Source organism: Salmo salar, chromosome ssa15 (genome assembly GCF_905237065.1).
Source record: "Salmo salar chromosome ssa15, Ssal_v3.1, whole genome shotgun sequence".
In the NCBI taxonomy this organism is placed as follows: Eukaryota; Metazoa; Chordata; class Actinopteri; order Salmoniformes; family Salmonidae; genus Salmo; species Salmo salar.
This window is the reverse complement of record NC_059456.1, coordinates 109,814,869-109,840,514: the sequence shown is the minus strand read 5'-3', so window position 1 is coordinate 109,840,514 and position 25,646 is coordinate 109,814,869. Positions and strand designations below refer to the sequence as shown.

The window sequence follows — 25,646 nt, the reverse complement described above, 5'->3', positions numbered from 1 at the left end:
CACTGATCATGATCTTGAAAACGCATAGTTTCTAAACCCTGAGGCGCTTCCGGGAAACGCTGGCGCAAAAGGTCGAACAGACCAGGCCGGGTTACAGAAGTCAATGAGATTGTTTCACTAATCTTAATTAGTTGTTCATTTTCTGAAAATCTAAAGGCACAACTTAGATGTATTAAGTAGTTTAACATGTTATTCCGCCAACCTTATGAAAGTGACAAACTGACACGTTATCATTTTCGTCCAAAACAACTTTATATCAAAGCAGTGCCTCTGATTTGCGGCATGCACATGCGCAGTTAGGCGCCATTACATCGCCTACAAGCGTGTCGGGGATTTCTATTGGAAAAGCAGTTTCGGACTATCTTCATCCTGTCTTTGATTATATATCAGTGGTGGAGATGGAATGAGGGGAAATGAAGGAACAGACGTCGTTTCAAAGCATCAATGAGTAGATGGGAAGAAACACACACACACAACAACCATTTGTTTACATCGATTTAGAAATGTGGCTTAAATTCGTTAGACGTAATGAACTACATCTCCCACAATCCATAGCAGAACGGGGCCTTTTTCCGGGTTCTTCGAACTTGCTAGTGATCAACTGAAAGCATAAGGTGAGGATGGGACTTAACTTTGATCACAAGTCATTACTACGCTGAGAAAAACAGTGCAGATTTAGTATAAAACCGTCATATGAAAGAAGATCCGTGTATTAAACTGCTTTTGAGTGTTTGTTTTTTTAAAGCTTCCACCTTTTTACTTGGACGGGAAGCTAGCTAGCAGAGACGACATGTGGAAAGCTATCTTCTGTTGACAAACCAAACAATCACAATCCATGAGTCTATGCCAATGATGTATAATCTATAGCATGCAATACTTTTATTCTATTTAATACTGCTAATGATTCCGCTAGCTATTTAGCTTCCATTCTGCAGTGCTGAGAGTAGCTCATCTATACTGTCTGCTGGTTATAAGATGGTATGTTTCTCATACTGTGCTCCAGGTGGATGTGTGTACCGTCGGTGAGCAGCGATGCCCCTGGAGGTGAAATGGCCGTTCCCACAGTGCCCGCAGCTGGCCTGGAAGGTGACCAGCACCCTGGTCATGGGCGTGGTGGGCTCATACAGCTACTTCTGGACCAGTGAGTCACCACACACACTCAGGCTGCACGATTTGGACAAAATATAGTTTTTTTGGGGGGGGGGGGCTAGATATTGCAATTATGAATTGCGATTTTCAAAAGACTTGGGTTAAACTTGGTAAAATGGTCCCGTGTGGCTCAGTTGGTAGAGCATGGTGTTTGCAACGCCAGGGTTGTGGGTTCGATTCCCACGGGGGGCCAGTACGGAGGAAAAAAATGTATGAAATGTATGCCTTCACTACTGTAAGTCGCTCTGGATAAGAGCGTCTGCTAAAATGACTAAAATGAGATCATATTTACGTCATTTAGCATTTAGCATTTAGCAGACGCTCTTATGAATGAATAAATCTAATCAAGTTTTATTTGTCACATGAGCCGAATACAACAAGTGTAGACCTCACAGTGAAATGCTTACTGTGCTAACTGAATACAAAAACCAAATTAAACAAATATTTTCCAACATTGTAATAGGCTATATATAATACATTTTACATTTGAGTCATTTAGCAGACACTCTTATCCAAGAGCGACTTACAGTAGTGAATGCATACATTTACTATTATTATTTTTTGTTTGTACTGGTCCCCTGTGGGAATCGAACCCACAACCCTGGCGTTGCAGACACCATACTCTACCAACTGAGCCTCAGGGAAGATAACAGTATTACACCTACATATTACATTTAAAAAAATGTCATGATCACCAAAATATGGTGTGCTATAAGTGCAGCAGTTATTCATTCATAAACTAATAGCATTATGCCTTCCTATTTCCTATTTAATAATGAATCATTATTTATTCAGGTAGCCATTGGCTGCAGATTGTGTAATTATGAATAACTAGGCTCAATCATTATTATAACGGAAATTATAAGTCAAAGTTCCTTATTAACATGTAACACGTAGCCTACTATGTCCAACACATTGGAATCTGGTCCAGTCATTCAAACGCGACATGTTTCAACTTCTCTCTTCATTTTATTATACAGTGTTGGGATGACGACTTATTTGTGAGCTGGAATCTTGTATCTCCAGCTTTTTAATCATCTTCTTGCAGCAGTCTTTGTTGACTGTGTAAACAGGAACCATGACTATGTGATAGGTTATAGCCTCTGTGATTTCTGTGTGTCTACGGGATGTTTATTTGGTAGGTGTGTTACACTTGGAAACACAACGGTGGTCAGTGCCTGTTTAATGTAGATGGCTGGTTGTGGCTGAGGGGCTTTACTGCTCTTGGGCACTTTGTTTTTTAACCATGCAATCGTTGTAACGTAAGGGATGTTTATTCTTCAAATGATTAAGTACATGTGTTGTCTCCACTACTGGGTTTTCCTGTAGCTGAAATAATGTCCTACCACTGAAGATCTTTGGCACCAAATCAACGTTCTCGTTAGCAGCACCCATGTTTCTGACACTCACGAGGGAAAGCCACAGAGTTTCTAAACCTCATACTGTACTGTCTTTGGTAAAGCCCTTTCTCTTCTCACTAGCATCTCACTGAGGGTAAAGCCCTTTTCTCCTCACCAGCATCTCACTGAGGTGTAAAGCCCTTGTTCTCACTAGCATCTCACTGAGGTAAAGCCCTTGTCTTCTCACTAGCATCCTCACTGAGGTGTAAAGCCCTTTCTCACTAGCATCTCACTGAGGTGTAAAGCCCTTTCTCACTAGCATCTCACTGAGGTAAAGCCCTTTTTCTCCTCACTGAGGTGTAAAGCCCATTCTGATTTACAGCAACGACCTGGGGAACCGTTACAGGGGATGAATGAGCCAATTGTAAACTAGGGATTATTAGGTGGCCGTGATGGTTTGAGGACCAGATTGGGAATTTAGCCAGGACACCAATCACTGCCCTGGGGCATTGGGATATTTTTTTAGACCAGAGGAAAGAGTGCCTCCTACTGGCCCTCCAACACCACTTCCAGTAGCATCTGGTCTCCCATCCAGGGACTGACCAGGACCAACCCTGCTTAGCTTCAGAAGCAAGCCAGAAGTGGTATGCTGCTGTCGTTTGGCCAACATGCTATGCAGTATGAATTCGATTAATCGTGCCACCCCTAACACACTCTTTCTCTCCTCTCTCTCCTCTCTCCTCTCTCCTCTCTCTCCTCTCTCTCCTCTCTTCTCTCCTCTCTCCTCTCTCTCCTCTCTCTCCTCTCTCTCTCTCCTCTCTCTCTCTCCTCTCTCTCCTCTCTCTCCTCTCCTCTCTCTCTCTCCTCTCTCTCTCTCTCTCCTCTCTCTCCTCTCTCTCCTCTCTCTCTCCTCTCTCTCTCCTCTCTCCTCTCTCTCCTCTCCTCTCTCCTCTCTCTCCTCTCTCTCCTCTCTTCTCTTCTCTCTAGAGTATCTGAACTGTATTACGGTTCATAATCAGGATGTTCTATTTGACCTGATTGACCAACGCCCACCTGACACACCCCTCATCACACTGTCCAATCACCAGTCCTGCATGGACGACCCACACCTCTGGGGTAAGGACACACATTACAATGGAGTGATTCCAAATGAAACCCAGACAACAACAAAAAGACAGTGATTTGGAGGATTTTAATTCAAATGTAATCCATAGAGTGGTCTTTTGGGGGAAGGATTGTTGACATATATTTGACATTTTGTATCTAAAAGCATAATTGAGAAATAATTGATCAAAGTTGGAGATTTTGGCCTTACAATATGCCTTCTGTTTTTTAAAAACATGTTGTGTTACAGCCTGAATTTAAAATGGATTAAATTTAGATTTTTGTGTCACTGGTCTACACACAATACCCCATAATGTCAAAGTGGAAATGTTTTTTTTTTTTTAAATGTTCACAAATTAATTAATAAAAATGAAAAGCTTGAAGGTCTTGAGTCTAAGTATTCAACCCTTTTCTTATTAATAAATATGTTTGAGTAAAGATGTGCTGAACAAGTCACATAATAAGTTGCATGGAATCACTCTGTGTGCAGTAATAGTATTTAACATGATTTTTTAATGACTACCTCATCTCTGTACCCCACACATACAACATACTACCTTGAATACTTCCTGAAGACACTGTTGTACCCTAACCTCTCAGGGCTAGGTGGGACGGTGTTACAGGCCTCCTTTAACCTCTCTGGGCTAGGTGTTACAGGCCTCCTGTAACCTCTCTGGGCTAGGTGTTACAGGCCTCCTGTAACCTCTCTGGGCTAGGTGTTACAGGCCTCCTTTAACCTCTCTGGGCTAGGTGTTACAGGCCTCCTGTAACCTCTCTGGGCTAGGTGTTACAGGCCTCCTGTAACCTCTCTGGGCTAGGTGTTACTGGCCTCCTGTAACCTCTCTGGGCTAGGTGTTACAGGCCTCCTGTAACCTCTCAGGGGCTAGGTGTTACAGGCCTCCTGTAACCTCTCTGGGCTAGGTGTTACAGGCCTCCTGTAACCTCTCTGGGCTAGGTGTTACAGGCCTCCTGTAACCTCTCTGGGCTAGGTGTTACAGGCCTCCTGTAACCTCTCTGGGCTAGGTGTTACAGGCCTCCTGTAACCTCTCTGGGCTAGGTGTTACAGGCCTCCTGTAACCTCTCTGGGCTAGGTGTTACAGGCCTCCTGTAACCTCTCTGGGCTAGGTGTTACAGGCCTCCTGTAACCTCTCTGGGCTAGGTGGGACGGTGTTACAGGCCTCCTTTAACCTCTCTGGGCTAGGTGTTACAGGCCTGTAACCTCTCAGGGCTAGGTGGGACGGTGTTACAGGCCTCCTGTAACCTCTCTGGGCTAGGTGTTACAGGCCTCCTGTAACCTCTCTGGGCTAGGTGTTACAGGCCTCCTTTATCCTGTTAGGGCTAGGGGGCAGTATTGACACGGCTGGATAAAAAACATACCCGATTTAATCTGGTTACCACTCCTACCCAGTAACTAGAATATGCATATACTTATTACATATGGATAGAAAACACCCTAAAGTTTCTAAAACTGTTTGAATGGTGTCTGTGAGTATAACAGAACTCAAATGGCAGGTCAAAACCTGAGAGATTGCTTTACAGGAAGTGGCCTGTCTGACCATTTCTGGAACTTCTTTGCCATCTCTATCTTTTACTAAGGATCTCTGCTCTAACGTGACACTTCCCACGTCGTCCATAGGCGCTCAGAGCCCGGGAAAAACCTGAATGTCGTCATCCCAGCCCCAGGCTGAAACACATTATCGCCTTTCTCAAGTGGCCGATCAAGGGACTCTGGGCTTATGCGCGTGACCCGACCGGCCCCGCCTTTGTGATTTTTTTCCTCTGTTTGCCGAAAAGGAGATTCCCGGTCGGAATATTATCGCTTTTCTACGAGAAAAATTGCATAAAAATTGATTTTAAACAGCGGGTGACATGCTTCGAAGTACGGTAATGGAATATTTAGAATTTTTTTGTCACGAATTGCGCCATGCGCGCGACACTTCTTTACCATTTCGGATAGTGTCTGGAACGCACGAACAAAACGCCGCTATTCGGATATAACGATGGATTATTTTGGACCAAACCAACATTTGTTATTGAAGTAGCAGTCCTGGGAGTGCATTCTGACGAAGACAACAAAAGGTAATCAAACTTTTATAATAGTAAATATGATTATGGTGAGTGCTAAACTTGCCGGGTGTCTAAATAGCTAGCCCGCGATGCCTGGGCTATGTACTTAGAATATTGCAAAATGTGCTTTCACCAAAAAGCTATTTTAAAATCGGACATATCGAGTGCATAGAGGAGGTCTGTATCTATAATTCTTAAAATAATTGTTATGCTTTTTGTGAACGTTTATCGTGAGTAATTTAGTAAAATGTTAGCGAATTCCCCGGAAGTTTGCGTCACATGCTAATGTAAAAAGCTGGTTTTTGATATAAATATGAACTTGATTGAACAAAACATGCATGTATTGTATAACATAATGTCCTAGGGTTGTCATCTGATGAAGATCATCAAAGGTGAGTGCTGCATTTAGCTGTCTTCTGGGTTTTTGTGACATTATATGCTAGCTTGAAAAATGGGTGTCTGATTATTTCTGGCTTGGTACTCTGCTGACATAATCTAATGTTTTGCTTTCGTTGTAAAGCCTTTTTGAAATCGGACAGTGTGGTTAGATTAACGAGAGTCTTGTCTTTAAATAGCTGTAAAATAGTCATATGTTTGAGAAATTGAAGTAATAGGATTTTTAAGGTTTTGAAAATCGCGCCACAGGCTTCAAGTGGCTGTTACGTAGGTGGGACGAATTCGTCACCGAGGCCTCGTTTAGACTCCATAATGTTTCATCTGTAGGTGATACAGGCCTCGACTCCATAATGTTTCATCTGTAGGTGATACAGGCCTCCTTTAGACTCCATAATGTTTCATCTGTAGGTGTTACAGGCCTCCGACTCCATAATGTTTCATCTGTAGGTGTTACAGGCCTCCTTTAGACTCCATAATGTTTCATCTGTAGGTGTTACAGGCCTCCTTTAGACTCCATAATGTTTCATCTGTAGGTGTTACAGGCCTCCTTTAGACTCCATAATGTTTCATCTGTAGGTGATACAGGCCTCCTTTAGACTCCATAATGTTTCATCTGTAGGTGTTACAGGCCTCCTTTAGACTCCATAATGTTTCATCTGTAGGTGTTACAGGCCTCCTTTAGACTCCATAATGTTTCATCTGTAGGTGTTACAGGCCTCCTTTAGACTCCATAATGTTTCATCTGTAGGTGATACAGGCCTCCTTTGACTCCATAATGTTTCATCTGTAGGTGATACAGGCCTCCTTTAGACTCCATAATGTTTCATCTGTAGGTGTTACAGGCCTCCTTTAGACTCCATAATGTTTCATCTGTAGGTGATACAGGCCTCGACTCCATAATGTTTCATCTGTAGGTGATACAGGCCTCCTTTAGACTCCATAATGTTTCATCTGTAGGTGTTACAGGCCTCCTTTAGACTCCATAATGTTTCATCTGTAGGTGATACAGGCCTCGACTCCATAATGTTTCATCTGTAGGTGTTACAGGCCTCCTTTAGACTCCATAATGTTTCATCTGTAGGTGATACAGGCCTCGACTCCATAATGTTTCATCTGTAGGTGTTACAGGCCTCCTTTAGACTCCATAATGTTTCATCTGTAGGTGTTACAGGCCTCGACTCCATAATGTTTCATCTGTAGGTGTTACAGGCCTCCTTTAGACTCCATAATGTTTCATCTGTAGGTGTTACAGGCCTCCTTTAGACTCCATAATGTTTCATCTGTAGGTGTTACAGGCCTCCTTTAGACTCCATAATGTTTCATCTGTAGGTGATACAGGCCTCCTTTAGACTCCATAATGTTTCATCTGTAGGTGTTACAGGCCTCCTTTAGACTCCATAATGTTTCATCTGTAGGTGTTACAGGCCTCCTTTAGACTCCATAATGTTTCATCTGTAGGTGTTACAGGCCTCCTTTAGACTCCATAATGTTTCATCTGTAGGTGATACAGGCCTCCTTTAGACTCCATAATGTTTCATCTGTAGGTGTTACAGGCCTCCTTTAGACTCCATAATGTTTCATCTGTAGGTGATACAGGCCTCGACTCCATAATGTTTCATCTGTAGGTGTTACAGGCCTCCTTTAGACTCCATAATGTTTCATCTGTAGGTGTTACAGGCCTCCTTTAGACTCCATAATGTTTCATCTGTAGGTGATACAGGCCTCCTTTAGACTCCATAATGTTTCATCTGTAGGTGTTACAGGCCTCCTTTAGACTCCATAATGTTTCATCTGTAGGTGATACAGGCCTCCTTGACTCCATAATGTTTCATCTGTAGGTGTTACAGGCCTCCTTTAGACTCCATAATGTTTCATCTGTAGGTGATACAGGCCTCCTTTAGACTCCATAATGTTTCATCTGTAGGTGTTACAGGCCTCCTTTAGACTCCATAATGTTTCATCTGTAGGTGTTACAGGCCTCCTTTAGACTCCATAATGTTTCATCTGTAGGTGTTACAGGCCTCCTTTAGACTCCATAATGTTTCATCTGTAGGTGTTACAGGCCTCCTTTAGACTCCATAATGTTTCATCTGTAGGTGATACAGGCCTCCTTTAGACTCCATAATGTTTCATCTGTAGGTGTTACAGGCCTCCTTTAGACTCCATAATGTTTCATCTGTAGGTGTTACAGGCCTCCTTTAGACTCCATAATGTTTCATCTGTAGGTGTTACAGGCCTCCTTTAGACTCCATAATGTTTCATCTGTAGGTGTTACAGGCCTCCTTTAGACTCCATAATGTTTCATCTGTAGGTGATACAGGCCTCCTTTAGACTCCATAATGTTTCATCTGTAGGTGTTACAGGCCTCCTTTAGACTCCATAATGTTTCATCTGTAGGTGTTACAGGCCTCCTTTAGACTCCATAATGTTTCATCTGTAGGTGATACAGGCCTCCTTTAGACTCCATAATGTTTCATCTGTAGGTGATACAGGCCTCCTTTAGACTCCATAATGTTTCATCTGTAGGTGTTACAGGCCTCCTTTAGACTCCATAATGTTTCATCTGTAGGTGATACAGGCCTCGACTCCATAATGTTTCATCTGTAGGTGTTACAGGCCTCCTTTAGACTCCATAATGTTTCATCTGTAGGTGTTACAGGCCTCCTTTAGACTCCATAATGTTTCATCTGTAGGTGATACAGGCCTCCTTTAGACTCCATAATGTTTCATCTGTAGGTGTTACAGGCCTCCTTTAGACTCCATAATGTTTCATCTGTAGGTGTTACAGGCCTCGACTCCATAATGTTTCATCTGTAGGTGATACAGGCCTCCTTTAGACTCCATAATGTTTAATCTGTAGGTGATACAGGCCTCGACTCCATAATGTTTCATCTGTAGGTGTTACAGGCCTCCTTTAGACTCCATAATGTTTCATCTGTAGGTGTTACAGGCCTCCTTTAGACTCCATAATGTTTCATCTGTAGGTGTTACAGGCCTCCTTAGACTCCATAATGTTTCATCTGTAGGTGATACAGGCCTCGACTCCATAATGTTTCATCTGTAGGTGTTACAGGCCTCCTTTAGACTCCATAATGTTTCATCTGTAGGTGATACAGGCCTCTTTGACTCCATAATGTTTCATCTGTAGGTGTTACAGGCCTCCTTTAGACTCCATAATGTTTCATCTGTAGGTGTTACAGGCCTCCTTTAGACTCCATAATGTTTCATCTGTAGGTGTTACAGGCCTCCTGACTCCATAATGTTTCATCTGTAGGTGATACAGGCCTCCTTTAGACTCCATAATGTTTCATCTGTAGGTGATACAGGCCTCGACTCCATAATGTTTCATCTGTAGGTGTTACAGGCCTCCTTTAGACTCCATAATGTTTCATCTGTAGGTGTTACAGGCCTCCTTTAGACTCCATAATGTTTCATCTGTAGGTGTTACAGGCCTCGACTCCATAATGTTTCATCTGTAGGTGATACAGGCCTCCTTTAGACTCCATAATGTTTCATCTGTAGGTGATACAGGCCTCGACTCCATAATGTTTCATCTGTAGGTGTTACAATGTAGAAATTGGTGTCACATAAATCTTCCCCCGTATTGTGGAAAAAGTCTTACACAGGGACACTCAAAGTCAATCTTAAATGAGTCATTGTTTATTGTCAGCGTGCTGGAGAGGTTCTCATCAACTCAATGCACCATAGTACACATGTCAATCAGGAGCTCTGCCTGGGCAGACCCTGCAGTTGTCTTATCTACGGCTGTACACAGACAAGTTATATTTGTATGATTTAGCATAATTCATTAATTATTCATTACCGTTTTGTTCTATTCATGTAACAGACCAATACTGGTTCATAACAGACCAATACTGGGTCATAACAGACCAATACTGGGTCATAACAGACCAATACTGGGTCATAACATGTAACAGACCAATACTGGGTCATAACAGACCAATACTGGGTCATAACAGACCAATACTGGGTCATAACAGACCAATACTGGGTCATAACAGACCAACACTGGGTCATAACAGACCAACACTGGGTCATAACAGACCAACACTGGGTCATAACAGACCAATACTGGGTCATAACAGACCAATACTGGGTCATAACAGACCAATACTGGGTCATAACAGACCAATACTGGGTCATAACAGACCAATACTGGGTCATAACAGACCAATACTGGGTCATAACAGACCATCTGGGTCATAACAGACCAATACTGGGTCATAACAGACCAATACTGGGTCATAACAGACCAATACTGGGTCATAACAGACCAATACTGGGTCATAACATGTAACAGACCAATACTGGTTCATAACAGACCAATACTGGGTCATAACAGACCAATACTGGGTCATAACAGACCAATACTGGGTCATAACAGACCAATACTGGGTCATAACAGACCAATACTGGGTCATAACAGACCAACACTGGGTCATAACAGACCAATACTGGGTCATAACAGACCAATACTGGGTCATAACAGACCAATACTGGGTCATAACAGACCAATACTGGGTCATAACAGACCAACACTGGGTCATAACAGACCAATACTGGGTCATAACAGACCAACACTGGTTCACAACATACACTGCTCAAAAAAATAAAGGGAACACTTAAACAACACATCCTAGATCTGAATGAAATAAATAATCTTATTAAATACTTTTTTCTTTACATAGTTGAATGTGCTGACAACAAAATCACACAAAAATAATCAATGGAAATCCAATTTATCAACCCATGGAGGTCTGGATTTGGAGTCACACTCAAAATTAAAGTGGAAAACCACACTACAGGCTGATCCAACTTTGATGTAATGTCCTTAAAACAAGTCAAAATGAGGCTCAGTAGTGTGTGTGGCCTCCACGTGCCTGTATGACCTCCCTACAACGTCTGGGCATGCTCCTGATGAGGTGGCGGATGGTCTCCTGAGGGATCTCCTCCCAGACCTGGACTAAAGCATCCGCCAACTCCTGGACAGTCTGTGGTGCAACGTGGCGTTGGTGGATGGAGCGAGACATCATGTCCCAGATGTGCTCAATTGGATTCAGGTCTGGGGAACGGCGGGCCAGTCCATAGCATCAATGCCTTCCTCTTGCAGGAACTGCTGACACACTCCAGCCACATGAGGTCTAGCATTGTCTTGCATTAGGAGGAACCCAGGGCCAACCGCACCAGCATATGGTCTCACAAGGGGTCTGAGGATCTCATCTCGGTACCTAATGGCAGTCAGGCTACCTCTGGCAAGCACATGGAGGGCTGTGCGGCCCCCCAAAGAAATGCCACCCCACACCATGACTGACCCACCGCCAAACCGGTCATGCTGGAGGATGTTGCAGGCAGCAGAACGTTCTCCACGGCGTCTCCAGACTCTGTCACGTCTGTCACGTGCTCAGTGTGAACCTGCTTTCATCTGTGAAGAGCACAGGGCGCCAGTGGTGAATTTGCCAATCTTGGTGTTCTCTGGCAAATGCCAAACGTCCTGCACGGTGTTGGGCTGTAAGCACAACCCCCACCTGTGAACGTCGGGCCCTCATACCACCCTCATGGAGTCTGTTTCTGACCGTTTGAGCAGACACATGCACATTTGTGGCCTGCTGGAGGTCATTTTGCAGGGCTCTGGCAGTGCTCCTCCTGCTCCTCCTTGCACAAAGGCGGAGGTAGCGGTCCTGCTGCTGGGTTGTTGCCCTCCTACGGCCTCCTCCACGTCCACTGATGTACTGGCCTGTCTCCTGGTAGCGCCTCCATGCTCTGGACACTACGCTGACAGACACAGCAAACCTTCTTGCCACAGCTCGCATTGATGTGCCATCATGGATGAGCTGCACTACCTGAGCCACTTGTGTGGGTTGTAGACTCCGTCTCATGCTACCACTAGAGTGAAAGCACCGCCAGCATTCGAAAGTGACCAAAACATCAGCCAGGAAGTATAGGAACTGAGAAGTGGTCTGTGGTCTCCACCTGCAGAACCACTCCTTTATTAGGGGTGTCTTGCTAATTGCCTATAATTTCCACCTGTTGTCTATTCCATTTGCACGACAGCATGTGAAATTTATTGTCAATCAGTGTTGCTTCCTAAGTGGACAGTTTGATTTCACAGAAGTGTGATTGACTTGGAGTTACATTGTGTTGTTTAAGTGTTCCCTTTATTTTTTTGAGCAGTATATAACAGACCAATACTGGGTCATAACAGACCAATACTGGGTCATAACAGACCAATACTGGGTCATAACAGACCAATACTGGTTCATAACAGACCAATACTGGTTCATAACAGACCAATACTGGGTCATAACAGACCAATACTGGGTCATAACAGACCAATACTGGGTCATAACAGACCAATACTGGTTCATAACAGACCAATACTGGGTCATAACAGACCAATACTGGGTCATAACAGACCAATACTGGGTCATAACAGACCAATACTGGGTCATAACAGACCAATACTGGGTCATAACAGACCAATACTGGGTCATAACAGACCAATACTGGGTCATAACAGACCAATACTGGGTCATAACAGACCAATACTGGTTCATAACAGACCAATACTGGGTCATAACAGACCAATACTGGGTCATAACAGACCAATACTGGGTCATAACAGACCAATACTGGGTCATAACAGACCAATACTGGTTCATAACAGACCAATACTGGTTCATAACAGACCAATACTGGGTCATAACAGACCAATACTGGGTCATAACAGACCAATACTGGGTCATAACAGACCAATACTGGGTCATAACAGACCAATACTGGGTCATAACAGACCAATACCTCACATGGCAGCTTGTCTCGAAACTGAGATCTTTCGTTTGTTCTCTAAACAAGGTTCTGGTCGTACTGCCAAATTGCAGCTACTGATAGGTGATTTGTACAGTCAGCCACTTGCATGAACATAGAAATTGGTTTATAGAACAGCACGTGAATAGAACACAGAAATTAGTTTCATAAGAAAAGCACAAACATTAAAATTCCCATTACACCTGCTTGCTCTGTAATGAGTAGTATTTCAATAAAAAAAAAAAATCTTTATTACATGAATTTGTTAATATTGGAAAACAACATGAATATTGAAAATGTACCATCTTTGATTTGGCTCATTTTTCAATATATTATTAAACTTAATACGGAGGTAAATGGATGACGTCACAAGCCCTAAAAATGTAAACAAAACGGACACTGGTGACAGACAGCATTTTAGAACGCGGGTTACCCATTGAAATGTGCTGCAGTAAACTGGTTTTCACAGCAGGTATGTTATTTCGAGATGAGCTGAAACTGCAGCAAGAGGGAAGAAATGGCCTATAATGCTGGCCGTATCAATATCTTTAATCTTGATGCTTTTGGAGTGATAGTTAGCTGTGCAGGCTAGCATGATGGACAAGAAGTAGCTAGCCACAATGAGAAGTCAGTTAACCTTGTAAGCTACCTGGTATAACTAGCTATCTACTAGCTAGTTCAATTTCTCTCATGATTCTAATAATAAAAAACAGTATATTATTGACCTAAACAGTTAATGTTAGCCCAGTCGCTAGCTTATCCAGGGTCAGTGATACATTGAGCAACCATGTACTGTCTATCTATGGGAACAACTCCAATCATTTAGCAAGCAACATTGCTAAAATGTTTAAATAAAATATAATGAATATCATACAATTTTACATGTAATTGTAATCTCCTTATTAGCTACTGTGCCTAAATTACAAGGATTGGATTTGCACTAAACAATTTCATTATGTCAGCACTTAAAAGGTATGCATGAAGTCAGCTGTATGGTTAGCCTCATATAATGTACATTGTCTTCTGGTATCATTTTACATTGAGAACATATAGCTAGCTCAACATTTAAAACAATGTGTGAGTTTAGCTATTCTCTGCTTCAGATGACAGGGGTCATTGCACATGCCCATAAGGCTAGTACAGATGACAGAGGTCATTGCACATGCCCATAAGGCTAGTAAAGTCATCATACTGTAAGCCTATGGCTGCATTGGTGATGCAGAATGGATCCACATGGCTGATATACTGAGAGAGTGACAATGAAATACAACAGATCTGAGATCTTACAACTAGATAAAAAGGAGATGTGGAATAGAAACCCAGACAAATTAGAGACAGAACTCCTTCCCCTCTTTATTGCAGGATTATTATACAGTTGAATTCGGAAGTTTACATCCACCTTCGCCAAATACATTTAAACTCAGTTTTTCACAATTCCTGACATTTAATCCGAGTAAAAAATTCCCTGTCTTAGGTCAGTTAGGGTCACCATTTTCTTTTAAGAATGTGAAATGTCAGAATAATAGTAGAGAGAATGATTTATTTCAGCTTTCATTTCTTTCATCACATTCTCAGTGGGTCAGAAGTTTACATACACTCAATTAGTATTTGGTAGCATTGCCTTTAAATTGTTTAACTTGGGTCAAATGTTTCGGGTAGCCTTCCACAAGCTTCCCACAATAATTTGGGTGAATTTTGGCCCATTCCTCCTGACAGAGCTGGTGTAACTGAGTCAGGTTTGTAGGCCTCCTTGCTTGCACACGCTTTTTACGTTCTACCCAAACATTTTCTATGGGATTGAGGTCAGGGCTTTGTGATGGCCACTCCAATACCTTGACTTTGTTGTCCTTAAGCCAATTTTGCCACAACTTTGGAAGTATGCTTGGGGTCATTGTTCATTTGGAAGACCCATTTGCAACCAAGCTTTAACTTCCTGACTGATGTCTTGAGATGTTGCTTCAATATATCCACATAATTTTCCTACGTCATGATGCCATCTATTTTGTGAAGTGCACCAGTCCCTCCTGCAGCAAAGCACCCCCACAACATGATGCTGCCACCCCCGTGCTTCACGGTTGGGATGGTGTTCTTCAGCTTGCAAGCCTCCCCCTTTTTCCTCTAAACATAACGATGGTCATTATGGCCAAACAGTTCTATTTTTGTTTCATCAGACCATAGGACATTTCTCCAAAAAGTACAATCTTTGTCCCCATGTGCAGTTGCAAACCGTAGTCTGGCTTTTTTATGGCGGTTTTGGAGCAGTAGCTTTTTCCTTGCTGAGCGATCTTTCAGGTTATGTCGATATAGGACTCGTTTTACTGTTGATATAGATACTTTTGTACCTGTTTCCTCCAGTAGCTGCTGACTTGGCAGGAACTAATGGGGATCCATAATAAACCCCAGGAAGAGTAGCTGCTGCCTTGGCAGGAACTAATGGGGATCCATAATAAACCCCAGGAAGAGTAGCTGCTGCCTTGGCAGGAACTAATGAGGATCCATAATAAACCCCAGGAAGAGTAGCTGCTGCCTTGGCAGAAACTAATGGGGATCCATAATAAACCCCAGGAAGAGTAGCTGCTGCCTTGGCAGGAACTAATGGGGATACATAATAAACCCCAGGAAGAGTAGCTGCTGCCTTGGCAGGAACTAATGGGGATACATAATAAACCCCAGGAAGAGTAGCTGCTGCTTTGGCAGGATCTAATGGGGATCCGTAATAAACCCCAGGAAGAGTAGCTGCTGCTTTGGCAGGAACTAATGGGGATCCATAATAAACCCCAGGAAGAGTAGCTGCTGCCTTGGCAGGATCTAATGGGGATCCATAATAAACCCCAGGAAGAGTAGCTGCTGCCTTGGCAGGAACTAATGGGGATCCATAATAAACCCCAGGAAGAGTAGCTGCTGCCTTGGCAGGAACTAATGGGGATCCATAATAAACCCCAGGAAGAGTAGCTGCTGCCTTGGTTAGTTATGAAGTTATGGCTCAGCAGCGTCTTTTTCCCAACTCAGCCAAAACCACGCCCCGTTATTCAGAGGGGCGTTCTACTATGCTCCCATTGGCTAGCGAGCATTGTCTCACTCACAGGCGATCAGCGCCGAGACAGTGGCCTTCCAATGTAACGATGGAAAGTGTAATTTAACAATTAGCTGCCTACTGTAATGCAGGCCTATTATTATCATGTAACATTTGCCCATGGATTTATTTTCAGAGTTGTAAAAATGTCTCAGAGAACTCTGCTGAATTCCCTGTATTGAAGGTCAGCTAAGTTAACCGAGGCTACTTAACGTTACTAGCTCGGTATTTAAAGTTGTTATATTATCATTAGTAGTCTATTATCAGGTTAATGCATATGCTTATTATTAATAATTTCTTAAATATTTATTAGCTAATCATTCAGTCGAATACGCTATGCTACAGCCATTGAATCTGTCTGAGCGTTAAGGGAGGTTAACGGCTAGCTCGGTCCACCACATTAATCTGTCTGAGCGTTAAGGGAGGTTAACGGCTAGCTCGGTCCACCACATTAATCTGTCTGAGCGTTAAGGGAGGTTAAGGGAGGTTAATGGCTAGCTCGGTCCACCACATTAATCTGTCTGAGCGTTAAGGGAGGTTAATGGCTAGCTCGGTCCACCACATTAATCTGTCTGAGCGTTAAGGGAGGTTAAGGGAGGTTAATGGCTAGCTCGGTCCACCACATTAATCTGTCTGAGCGTTAAGGGAGGTTAATGGCTAGCTCAGTCCACCACATTAATCTGTCTGAGCGTTAAGGGAGGTTAAGGGAGGTTAATGGCTAGCTCGGTCCACCACATTAATCTGTCTGAGCGTTAAGGGAGGATAACGGCTAGCTCGGTCCACCACATTAATCTGTCTGAGCGTTAAGGGAGGTTAATGGCTAGCTCGGTCCACCACATTAATCTGTCTGAGCGTTAAGGGAGGTTAATGGCTAGCTCGGTCCACCACATTAATCTGTCTGAGCGTTAAGGGAGGTTAACGGCTAGCTCGGTCCACCACATTAATCTGTCTGAGCTTTAAGGGAGGTTAATGGCTAGCTCGGTCCACCACATTAATCTGTCTGAGCGTTAAGGGAGGTTAAGGGAGGTTAATGGCTAGCTCGGTCCACCACATTAATCTGTCTGAGCTTTAAGGGAGGTTAACGGCTAGCTCGGTCCACCACATTAATCTGTCTGAGCGTTAAGGGAGGTTAATGGCTAGCTCGGTCCACCACATTAATCTGTCTGAGCGTTAAGGGAGGTTAAGGGAGGTTAATGGCTAGCTCGGTCCGCCACATTAATCTGTCTGAGCGTTAAGGGAGGTTAAGGGAGGTTAATGGCTAGCTCAGTCCACCACATTAATCTGTCTGAGCGTTAAGGGAGGTTAATGGCTAGCTCGGTCCACCACATTAATCTGTCTGAGCGTTAAGGGAGGTTAAGGGAGGTTAACGGCTAGCTCGGTCCACCACATTAATCTGTCTGAGCGTTAAGGGAGGTTAAGGGAGGTTAATGGCTAGCTCGGTCCACCACATTAATCTGTCTGAGCGTTAAGGGAGGTTAACGGCTAGCTCGGTCCACCACATTAATCTGTCTGAGCGTTAAGGGAGGTTAATGGCTAGCTCGGTCCACCACATTAATCTGTCTGAGCGTTAAGGGAGGTTAAGGGAGGTTAACGGCTAGCTCGGTCCACCACATTAATCTGTCTGAGCGTTAAGGGAGGTTAATGGCTAGCTCGGTCCACCACATTAATCTGTCTGAGCGTTAAGGGAGGTTAATGGCTAGCTCAGTCCACCACATTAATCTGTCTGAGCGTTAAGGGAGGTATTAATGGCTAGCTCGGTCCACCACATTAATCTGTCTGAGCGTTAAGGGAGGTTAATGGCTAGCTCGGTCCACCACATTAATCTGTCTGAGCGTTAAGGGAGGTTAAGGGAGGTTAACGGCTAGCTCGGTCCACCACATTAATCTGTCTGAGCGTTAAGGGAGGTTAATGGCTAGCTCGGTCCACCACATTAATCTGTCTGAGCGTTAAGGGAGGATAACGGCTAGCTCGGTCCACCACATTAATCTGTCTGAGCGTTAAGGGAGGTTAATGGCTAGCTCGGTCCACCACATTAATCTGTCTGAGCGTTAAGGGAGGATAACGGCTAGCTCGGTCCACCACATTAATCTGTCTGAGCGTTAAGGGAGGTTAATGGCTAGCTCGGTCCACCACATTAATCTGTCTGAGCGTTAAGGGAGGATAACGGCTAGCTCGGTCCACCACATTAATCTGTCTGAGCGTTAAGGGAGGTTAAGGGAGGTTAATGGCTAGCTCGGTCCACCACATTAATCTGTCTGAGCGTTAAGGGAGGTTAACGGCTAGCTCGGTCCACCACATTAATCTGTCTGAGCGTTAAGGGAGGTTAATGGCTAGCTCGGTCCACCACATTAATCTGTCTGAGCGTTAAGGGAGGTTAAGGGAGGTTAATGGCTAGCTCGGTCCACCACATTAATCTGTCTGAGCGTTAAGGGAGGTTAATGGCTAGCTCGGTCCACCACATTAATCTGTCTGAGCGTTAAGGGAGGTTAATGGCTAGCTCGGTCCACCACATTAATCTGTCTGAGCGTTAAGGGAGGTTAATGGCTAGCTCGGTCCGCCACATTAATCTGTCTGAGCGTTAAGGGAGGTTAAGGGAGGTTAATGGCTAGCTCGGTCCACCACATTAATCTGTCTGAGCGTTAAGGGAGGTTAATGGCTAGCTCGGTCCACCACATTAATCTGTCTGAGCGTTAAGGGAGGTTAAGGGAGGTTAATGGCTAGCTCGGTCCACCACATTAATCTGTCTGAGCGTTAAGGGAGGTTAACGGCTAGCTCGGTCCACCACATTAATCTGTCTGAGCGTTAAGGGAGGTTAATGGCTAGCTCGGTCCACCACATTAATCTGTCTGAGCGTTAAGGGAGGTTAATGGCTAGCTCGGTCCACCACATTAATCTGTCTGAGCGTTAAGGGAGGTTAACGGCTAGCTCGGTCCACCACATTAATCTGTCTGAGCGTTAAGGGAGGTTAATGGCTAGCTCGGTCCACCACATTAATCTGTCTGAGCGTTAAGGGAGGTTAATGGCTAGCTCGGTCCACCACATTAATCTGTCTGAGCGTTAAGGGAGGTTAATGGCTAGCTCGGTCCACCACATTAATCTGTCTGAGCGTTAAGGGAGGTTAATGGCTAGCTCGGTCCACCACATTAATCTGTCTGAGCGTTAAGGGAGGTTAAGGGAGGTTAATGGCTAGCTCGGTCCACCACATTAATCTGTCTGAGCGTTAAGGGAGGTTAAGGGAGGTTAATGGCTAGCTCGGTCCGCCACATTAATCTGTCTGAGCGTTAAGGGAGGTTAATGGCTAGCTCGGTCCGCCACATTAATCTGTCTGAGCTTTAAGGGAGGTTAATGGCTAGCTCGGTCCACCACATTAATCTGTCTGAGCGTTAAGGGAGGTTAATGGCTAGCTCGGTCCGCCACATTAATCTGTCTGAGCGTTAAGGGAGGTTAAGGGAGGTTAATGGCTAGCTCGGTCCACCACATTAATCTGTCTGAGCGTTAAGGGAGGTTAAGGGAGGTTAATGGCTAGCTCGGTCCACCACATTAATCTGTCTGAGCGTTAAGGGAGGTTAAGGGAGGTTAATGGCTAGCTCGGTCCACCACATTAATCTGTCTGAGCGTTAAGGGAGGTTAATGGCTAGCTCGGTCCACCACATTAATCTGTCTGAGCGTTAAGGGAGGTTAAGGGAGGTTAATGGCTAGCTCGGTCCGCCACATTAATCTGTCTGAGCGTTAAGGGAGGTTAACGGCTAGCTCGGTCCACCACATTAATCTGTCTGAGCTAGGTTAAGGGAGGTTAATGGCTAGCTCGGTCCACCACATTAATCTGTCTGAGCGTTAAGGGAGGTTAACGGCTAGCTCGGTCCACCACATTAATCTGTCTGAGCGTTAAGGGAGGTTAAGGGAGGTTAATGGCTAGCTCGGTCCGCCACATTAATCTGTCTGAGCGTTAAGGGAGGTTAAGGAGGTTAATGGCTAGCTCGGTCCACCACATTAATCTGTCTGAGCGTTAAGGGAGGTTAATGGCTAGCTCGGTCACACATTAATCTGTCTGAGCGTTAAGGGAGGTTAATGGCTAGCTCGGTCCGCCACATTAATCTGTCTGAGCGTTAAGGGAGGTTAATGGCTAGCTCGGTCCACCACATTAATCTGTCTGAGCGTTAAGGGAGGTTAACGGCTAGCTCGGTCCACCACATTAATCTGTCTGAGCGTTAAGGGAGGTTAACGGCTAGCTCGGTCCACCACATTAATCTGTCTGAGCGTTAAGGGAGGTTAACGGCTAGCTCGGTCCACCACATTAATCTGTCTGAGCGTTAAGGGAGGTTAATGGCTAGCTCGGTCCACCACATTAATCTGTCTGAGCGTTAAGGGAGGTTAAGGGAGGTTAATGGCTAGCTCGGTCCACCACATTAATCTGTCTGAGCGTTAAGGGAGGTTAATGGCTAGCTCGGTCCACCACATTAATCTGTCTGAGCGTTAAGGGAGGTTAATGGCTAGCTCAGTCCACCACATTAATCTGTCTGAGCGTTAAGGGAGGTTAATGGCTAGCTCGGTCCACCACATTAATCTGTCTGAGCGTTAAGGGAGGATAACGGCTAGCTCGGTCCACCACATTAATCTGTCTGAGCGTTAAGGGAGGTTAAGGGAGGTTAATGGCTAGCTCGGTCCACCACATTAATCTGTCTGAGCGTTAAGGGAGGTTAATGGCTAGCTCGGTCCGCCACATTAATCTGTCTGAGCGTTAAGGGAGGTTAATGGCTAGCTCGGTCCGCCACATTAATCTGTCTGAGCGTTAAGGGAGGTTAATGGCTAGCTCAGTCCACCACATTAATCTGTCTGAGCGTTAAGGGAGGTTAATGGCTAGCTCGGTCCACCACATTAATCTGTCTGAGCGTTAAGGGAGGTTAAGGGAGGTTAATGGCTAGCTCGGTCCACCACATTAATCTGTCTGAGCGTTAAGGGAGGTTAATGGCTAGCTCGGTCCACCACATTAATCTGTCTGAGCGTTAAGGGAGGTTAAGGGAGGTTAATGGCTAGCTCGGTCCGCCACATTAATCTGTCTGAGCGTTAAGGGAGGTTAATGGCTAGCTCGGTCCACCACATTAATCTGTCTGAGCGTTAAGGGAGGTTAATGGCTAGCTCGGTCCACCACATTAATCTGTCTGAGCGTTAAGGGAGGTTAATGGCTAGCTCGGTCCACCACATTAATCTGTCTGAGCGTTAAGGGAGGTTAAGGGAGGTTAATGGCTAGCTCGGTCCACCACATTAATCTGTCTGAGCGTTAAGGGAGGTTAATGGCTAGCTCGGTCCACCACATTAATCTGTCTGAGCGTTAAGGGAGGTTAACGGCTAGCTCGGTCCACCACATTAATCTGTCTGAGCGTTAAGGGAGGTTAATGGCTAGCTCGGTCCACCACATTAATCTGTCTGAGCGTTAAGGGAGGATAATGGCTAGCTCGGTCCACCACATTAATCTGTCTGAGCGTTAAGGGAGGTTAGGGAGGTTAATGGCTAGCTCGGTCCACCACATTAATCTGTCTGAGCGTTAAGGGAGGTTAACGGCTAGCTCGGTCCACCACATTAATCTGTCTGAGCGTTAAGGGAGGTTAACGGCTAGCTCGGTCCACCACATTAATCTGTCTGAGCGTTAAGGGAGGTTAATGGCTAGCTCGGTCCACCACATTAATCTGTCTGAGCGTTAAGGGAGGTTAATGGCTAGCTCGGTCCACCACATTAATCTGTCTGAGCAGGTTAAGGGAGGTTAATGGCTAGCTCGGTCCACCACATTAATCTGTCTGAGCGTTAAGGGAGGTTAATGGCTAGCTCGGTCCGCCACATTAATCTGTCTGAGCGTTAAGGGAGGTTAACGGCTAGCTCGGTCCACCACATTAATCTGTCTGAGCGTTAAGGGAGGTTAATGGCTAGCTCGGTCCACCACATTAATCTGTCTGAGCGTTAAGGGAGGTTAATGGCTAGCTCGGTCCACCACATTAATCTGTCTGAGCGTTAAGGGAGGTTAAGGGAGGTTAATGGCTAGCTCGGTCCACCACATTAATCTGTCTGAGCGTTAAGGGAGGTTAATGGCTAGCTCGGTCCACCACATTAATCTGTCTGAGCGTTAAGGGAGGATAACGGCTAGCTCGGTCCACCACATTAATCTGTCTGAGCGTTAAGGGAGGTTAATGGCTAGCTCGGTCCACCACATTAATCTGTCTGAGCGTTAAGGGAGGATAACGGCTAGCTCGGTCCACCACATTAATCTGTCTGAGCGTTAAGGGAGGTTAATGGCTAGCTCGGTCCACCACATTAATCTGTCTGAGCGTTAAGGGAGGTTAAGGGAGGTTAATGGCTAGCTCGGTCCACCACATTAATCTGTCTGAGCGTTAAGGGAGGTTAAGGGAGGTTAACGGCTAGCTCGGTCCACCACATTAATCTGTCTGAGCGTTAAGGGAGGTTAATGGCTAGCTCGGTCCACCACATTAATCTGTCTGAGCGTTAAGGGAGGTTAATGGCTAGCTCGGTCCACCACATTAATCTGTCTGAGCGTTAAGGGAGGTTAATGGCTAGCTCGGTCCGCCACATTAATCTGTCTGAGCGTTAAGGGAGGTTAATGGCTAGCTCGGTCCACCACATTAATCTGTCTGAGCTTTAAGGGAGGTTAAGGGAGGTTAATGGCTAGCTCGGTCCACCACATTAATCTGTCTGAGCGTTAAGGGAGGTTAATGGCTAGCTCGGTCCGCCACATTAATCTGTCTGAGCGTTAAGGGAGGATAACGGCTAGCTCGGTCCACCACATTAATCTGTCTGAGCGTTAAGGGAGGTTAAGGGAGGTTAATGGCTAGCTCGGTCCACCACATTAATCTGTCTGAGCGTTAAGGGAGGTTAATGGCTAGCTCGGTCCGCCACATTAATCTGTCTGAGCGTTAAGGGAGGATAACGGCTAGCTCGGTCCACCACATTAATCTGTCTGAGCGTTAAGGGAGGATAACGGCTAGCTCGGTCCACCACATTAATCTGTCTGAGCGTTAAGGGAGGTTAAGGGAGGTTAACGGCTAGCTCGGTCCACCACATTAATCTGTCTGAGCGTTAAGGGAGGATAACGGCTAGCTCGGTCCACCACATTAATCTGTCTGAGCGTTAAGGGAGGATAACGGCTAGCTCGGTCCACCACATTAATCTGTCTGAGCGTTAAGGGAGGTTAAGGGAGGATAACGGCTAGCTCGGGTCCACCACATTAATCTGTCTGAGCGTTAAGGGAGGTTAAGGGAGGTTAATGGCTAGCTCAGTCCACCACATTAATCTGTCTGAGCGTTAAGGGAGGTTAATGGCTAGCTCGGTCCACCACATTAATCTGTCTGAGCGTTAAGGGAGGTTAAGGGAGGATAACGGCTAGCTCGGTCCACCACATTAATCTGTCTGAGCAGTTAAGGGAGGTTAAGGGAGGATAACGGCTAGCTCGGTCCACCACATTAATCTGTCTGAGCGTTAAGGGAGGTTAACGGCTAGCTCGGTCCACCACATTAATCTGTCTGAGCGTTAAGGGAGGTTAAGGGAGGATAACGGCTAGCTCGGTCCACCACATTAATCTGTCTGAGCGTTAAGGGAGGTTAAGGGAGGATAACGGCTAGCTCGGTCCACCACATTAATCTGTCTGAGCGTTAAGGGAGGTTAATGGCTAGCTCGGTCCACCACATTAATCTGTCTGAGCGTTAAGGGAGGATAACGGCTAGCTCGGTCCGCCACATTAATCTGTCTGAGCGTTAAGGGAGGTTAATGGAGGTTAATGGCTAGCTCGGTCCGCCACATTAATCTGTCTGAGCGTTAAGGGAGGATAACGGCTAGCTCGGTCCACCACATTAATCTGTCTGAGCGTTAAGGGAGGTTAACGGCTAGCTCGGTCCACCACATTAATCTGTCTGAGCGTTAAGGGAGGTTAATGGCTAGCTCGGTCCACCACATTAATCTGTCTGAGCGTTAAGGGAGGTTAATGGCTAGCTCGGTCCACCACATTAATCTGTCTGAGCGTTAAGGGAGGTTAATGGCTAGCTCGGTCCACCACATTAATCTGTCTGAGCGTTAAGGGAGGTTAAGGGAGGTTAATGGCTAGCTCGGTCCACCACATTAATCTGTCTGAGCGTTAAGGGAGGTTAATGGCTAGCTCGGTCCACCACATTAATCTGTCTGAGCGTTAAGGGAGGATAACGGCTAGCTCGGTCCACCACATTAATCTGTCTGAGCGTTAAGGGAGGTTAATGGCTAGCTCGGTCCACCACATTAATCTGTCTGAGCGTTAAGGGAGGTTAACGGCTAGCTCGGTCCACCACATTAATCTGTCTGAGCGTTAAGGGAGGTTAATGGCTAGCTCGGTCCACCACATTAATCTGTCTGAGCGTTAAGGGAGGTTAAGGGAGGTTAACGGCTAGCTCGGTCCACCACATTAATCTGTCTGAGCGTTAAGGGAGGTTAACGGCTAGCTCGGTCCACCACATTAATCTGTCTGAGCGTTAAGGGAGGTTAATGGCTAGCTCGGTCCACCACATTAATCTGTCTGAGCGTTAAGGGAGGTTAATGGCTAGCTCGGTCCACCACATTAATCTGTCTGAGCGTTAAGGGAGGTTAATGGCTAGCTCGGTCCACCACATTAATCTGTCTGAGCGTTAAGGGAGGTTAAGGGAGGTTAATGGCTAGCTCGGTCCACCACATTAATCTGTCTGAGCGTTAAGGGAGGTTAATGGCTAGCTCGGTCCACCACATTAATCTGTCTGAGCGTTAAGGGAGGATAACGGCTAGCTCGGTCCACCACATTAATCTGTCTGAGCGTTAAGGGAGGTTAATGGCTAGCTCGGTCCACCACATTAATCTGTCTGAGCGTTAAGGGAGGATAACGGCTAGCTCGGTCCACCACATTAATCTGTCTGAGCGTTAAGGGAGGTTAATGGCTAGCTCGGTCCACCACATTAATCTGTCTGAGCGTTAAGGGAGGTTAAGGGAGGTTAATGGCTAGCTCGGTCCACCACATTAATCTGTCTGAGCGTTAAGGGAGGTTAAGGGAGGTTAACGGCTAGCTCGGTCCACCACATTAATCTGTCTGAGCGTTAAGGGAGGTTAATGGCTAGCTCGGTCCACCACATTAATCTGTCTGAGCGTTAAGGGAGGTTAATGGCTAGCTCGGTCCACCACATTAATCTGTCTGAGCGTTAAGGGAGGTTAATGGCTAGCTCGGTCCGCCACATTAATCTGTCTGAGCGTTAAGGGAGGTTAATGGCTAGCTCGGTCCACCACATTAATCTGTCTGAGCTTTAAGGGAGGTTAAGGGAGGTTAATGGCTAGCTCGGTCCACCACATTAATCTGTCTGAGCGTTAAGGGAGGTTAATGGCTAGCTCGGTCCGCCACATTAATCTGTCTGAGCGTTAAGGGAGGATAACGGCTAGCTCGGTCCACCACATTAATCTGTCTGAGCGTTAAGGGAGGTTAAGGGAGGTTAATGGCTAGCTCGGTCCACCACATTAATCTGTCTGAGCGTTAAGGGAGGTTAATGGCTAGCTCGGTCCGCCACATTAATCTGTCTGAGCGTTAAGGGAGGATAACGGCTAGCTCGGTCCACCACATTAATCTGTCTGAGCGTTAAGGGAGGATAACGGCTAGCTCGGTCCACCACATTAATCTGTCTGAGCGTTAAGGGAGGTTAAGGGAG

At 45.4% G+C, this 25,646-nt stretch overlaps 1 protein-coding gene across 1 annotated transcript in view; it reads left to right on the top strand.

Annotated features, from left to right (window-relative positions):
• Positions 1–308: 308 nt before the first annotated feature.
• Positions 309–25,646, top strand: part of tafazzin (tafazzin, phospholipid-lysophospholipid transacylase) — a 91,467-nt gene continuing 66,129 nt past the window's right edge. Inside the window, exons 1-3 of the mRNA XM_045696586.1 lie at positions 309–614; positions 1,004–1,141; positions 3,477–3,605. Coding sequence (XP_045552542.1) covers positions 1,033–1,141; positions 3,477–3,605 — 238 coding nt within the window. The 5' untranslated portion in view covers positions 309–614; positions 1,004–1,032. The remainder of the gene's footprint in view (positions 615–1,003; positions 1,142–3,476; positions 3,606–25,646) is intronic.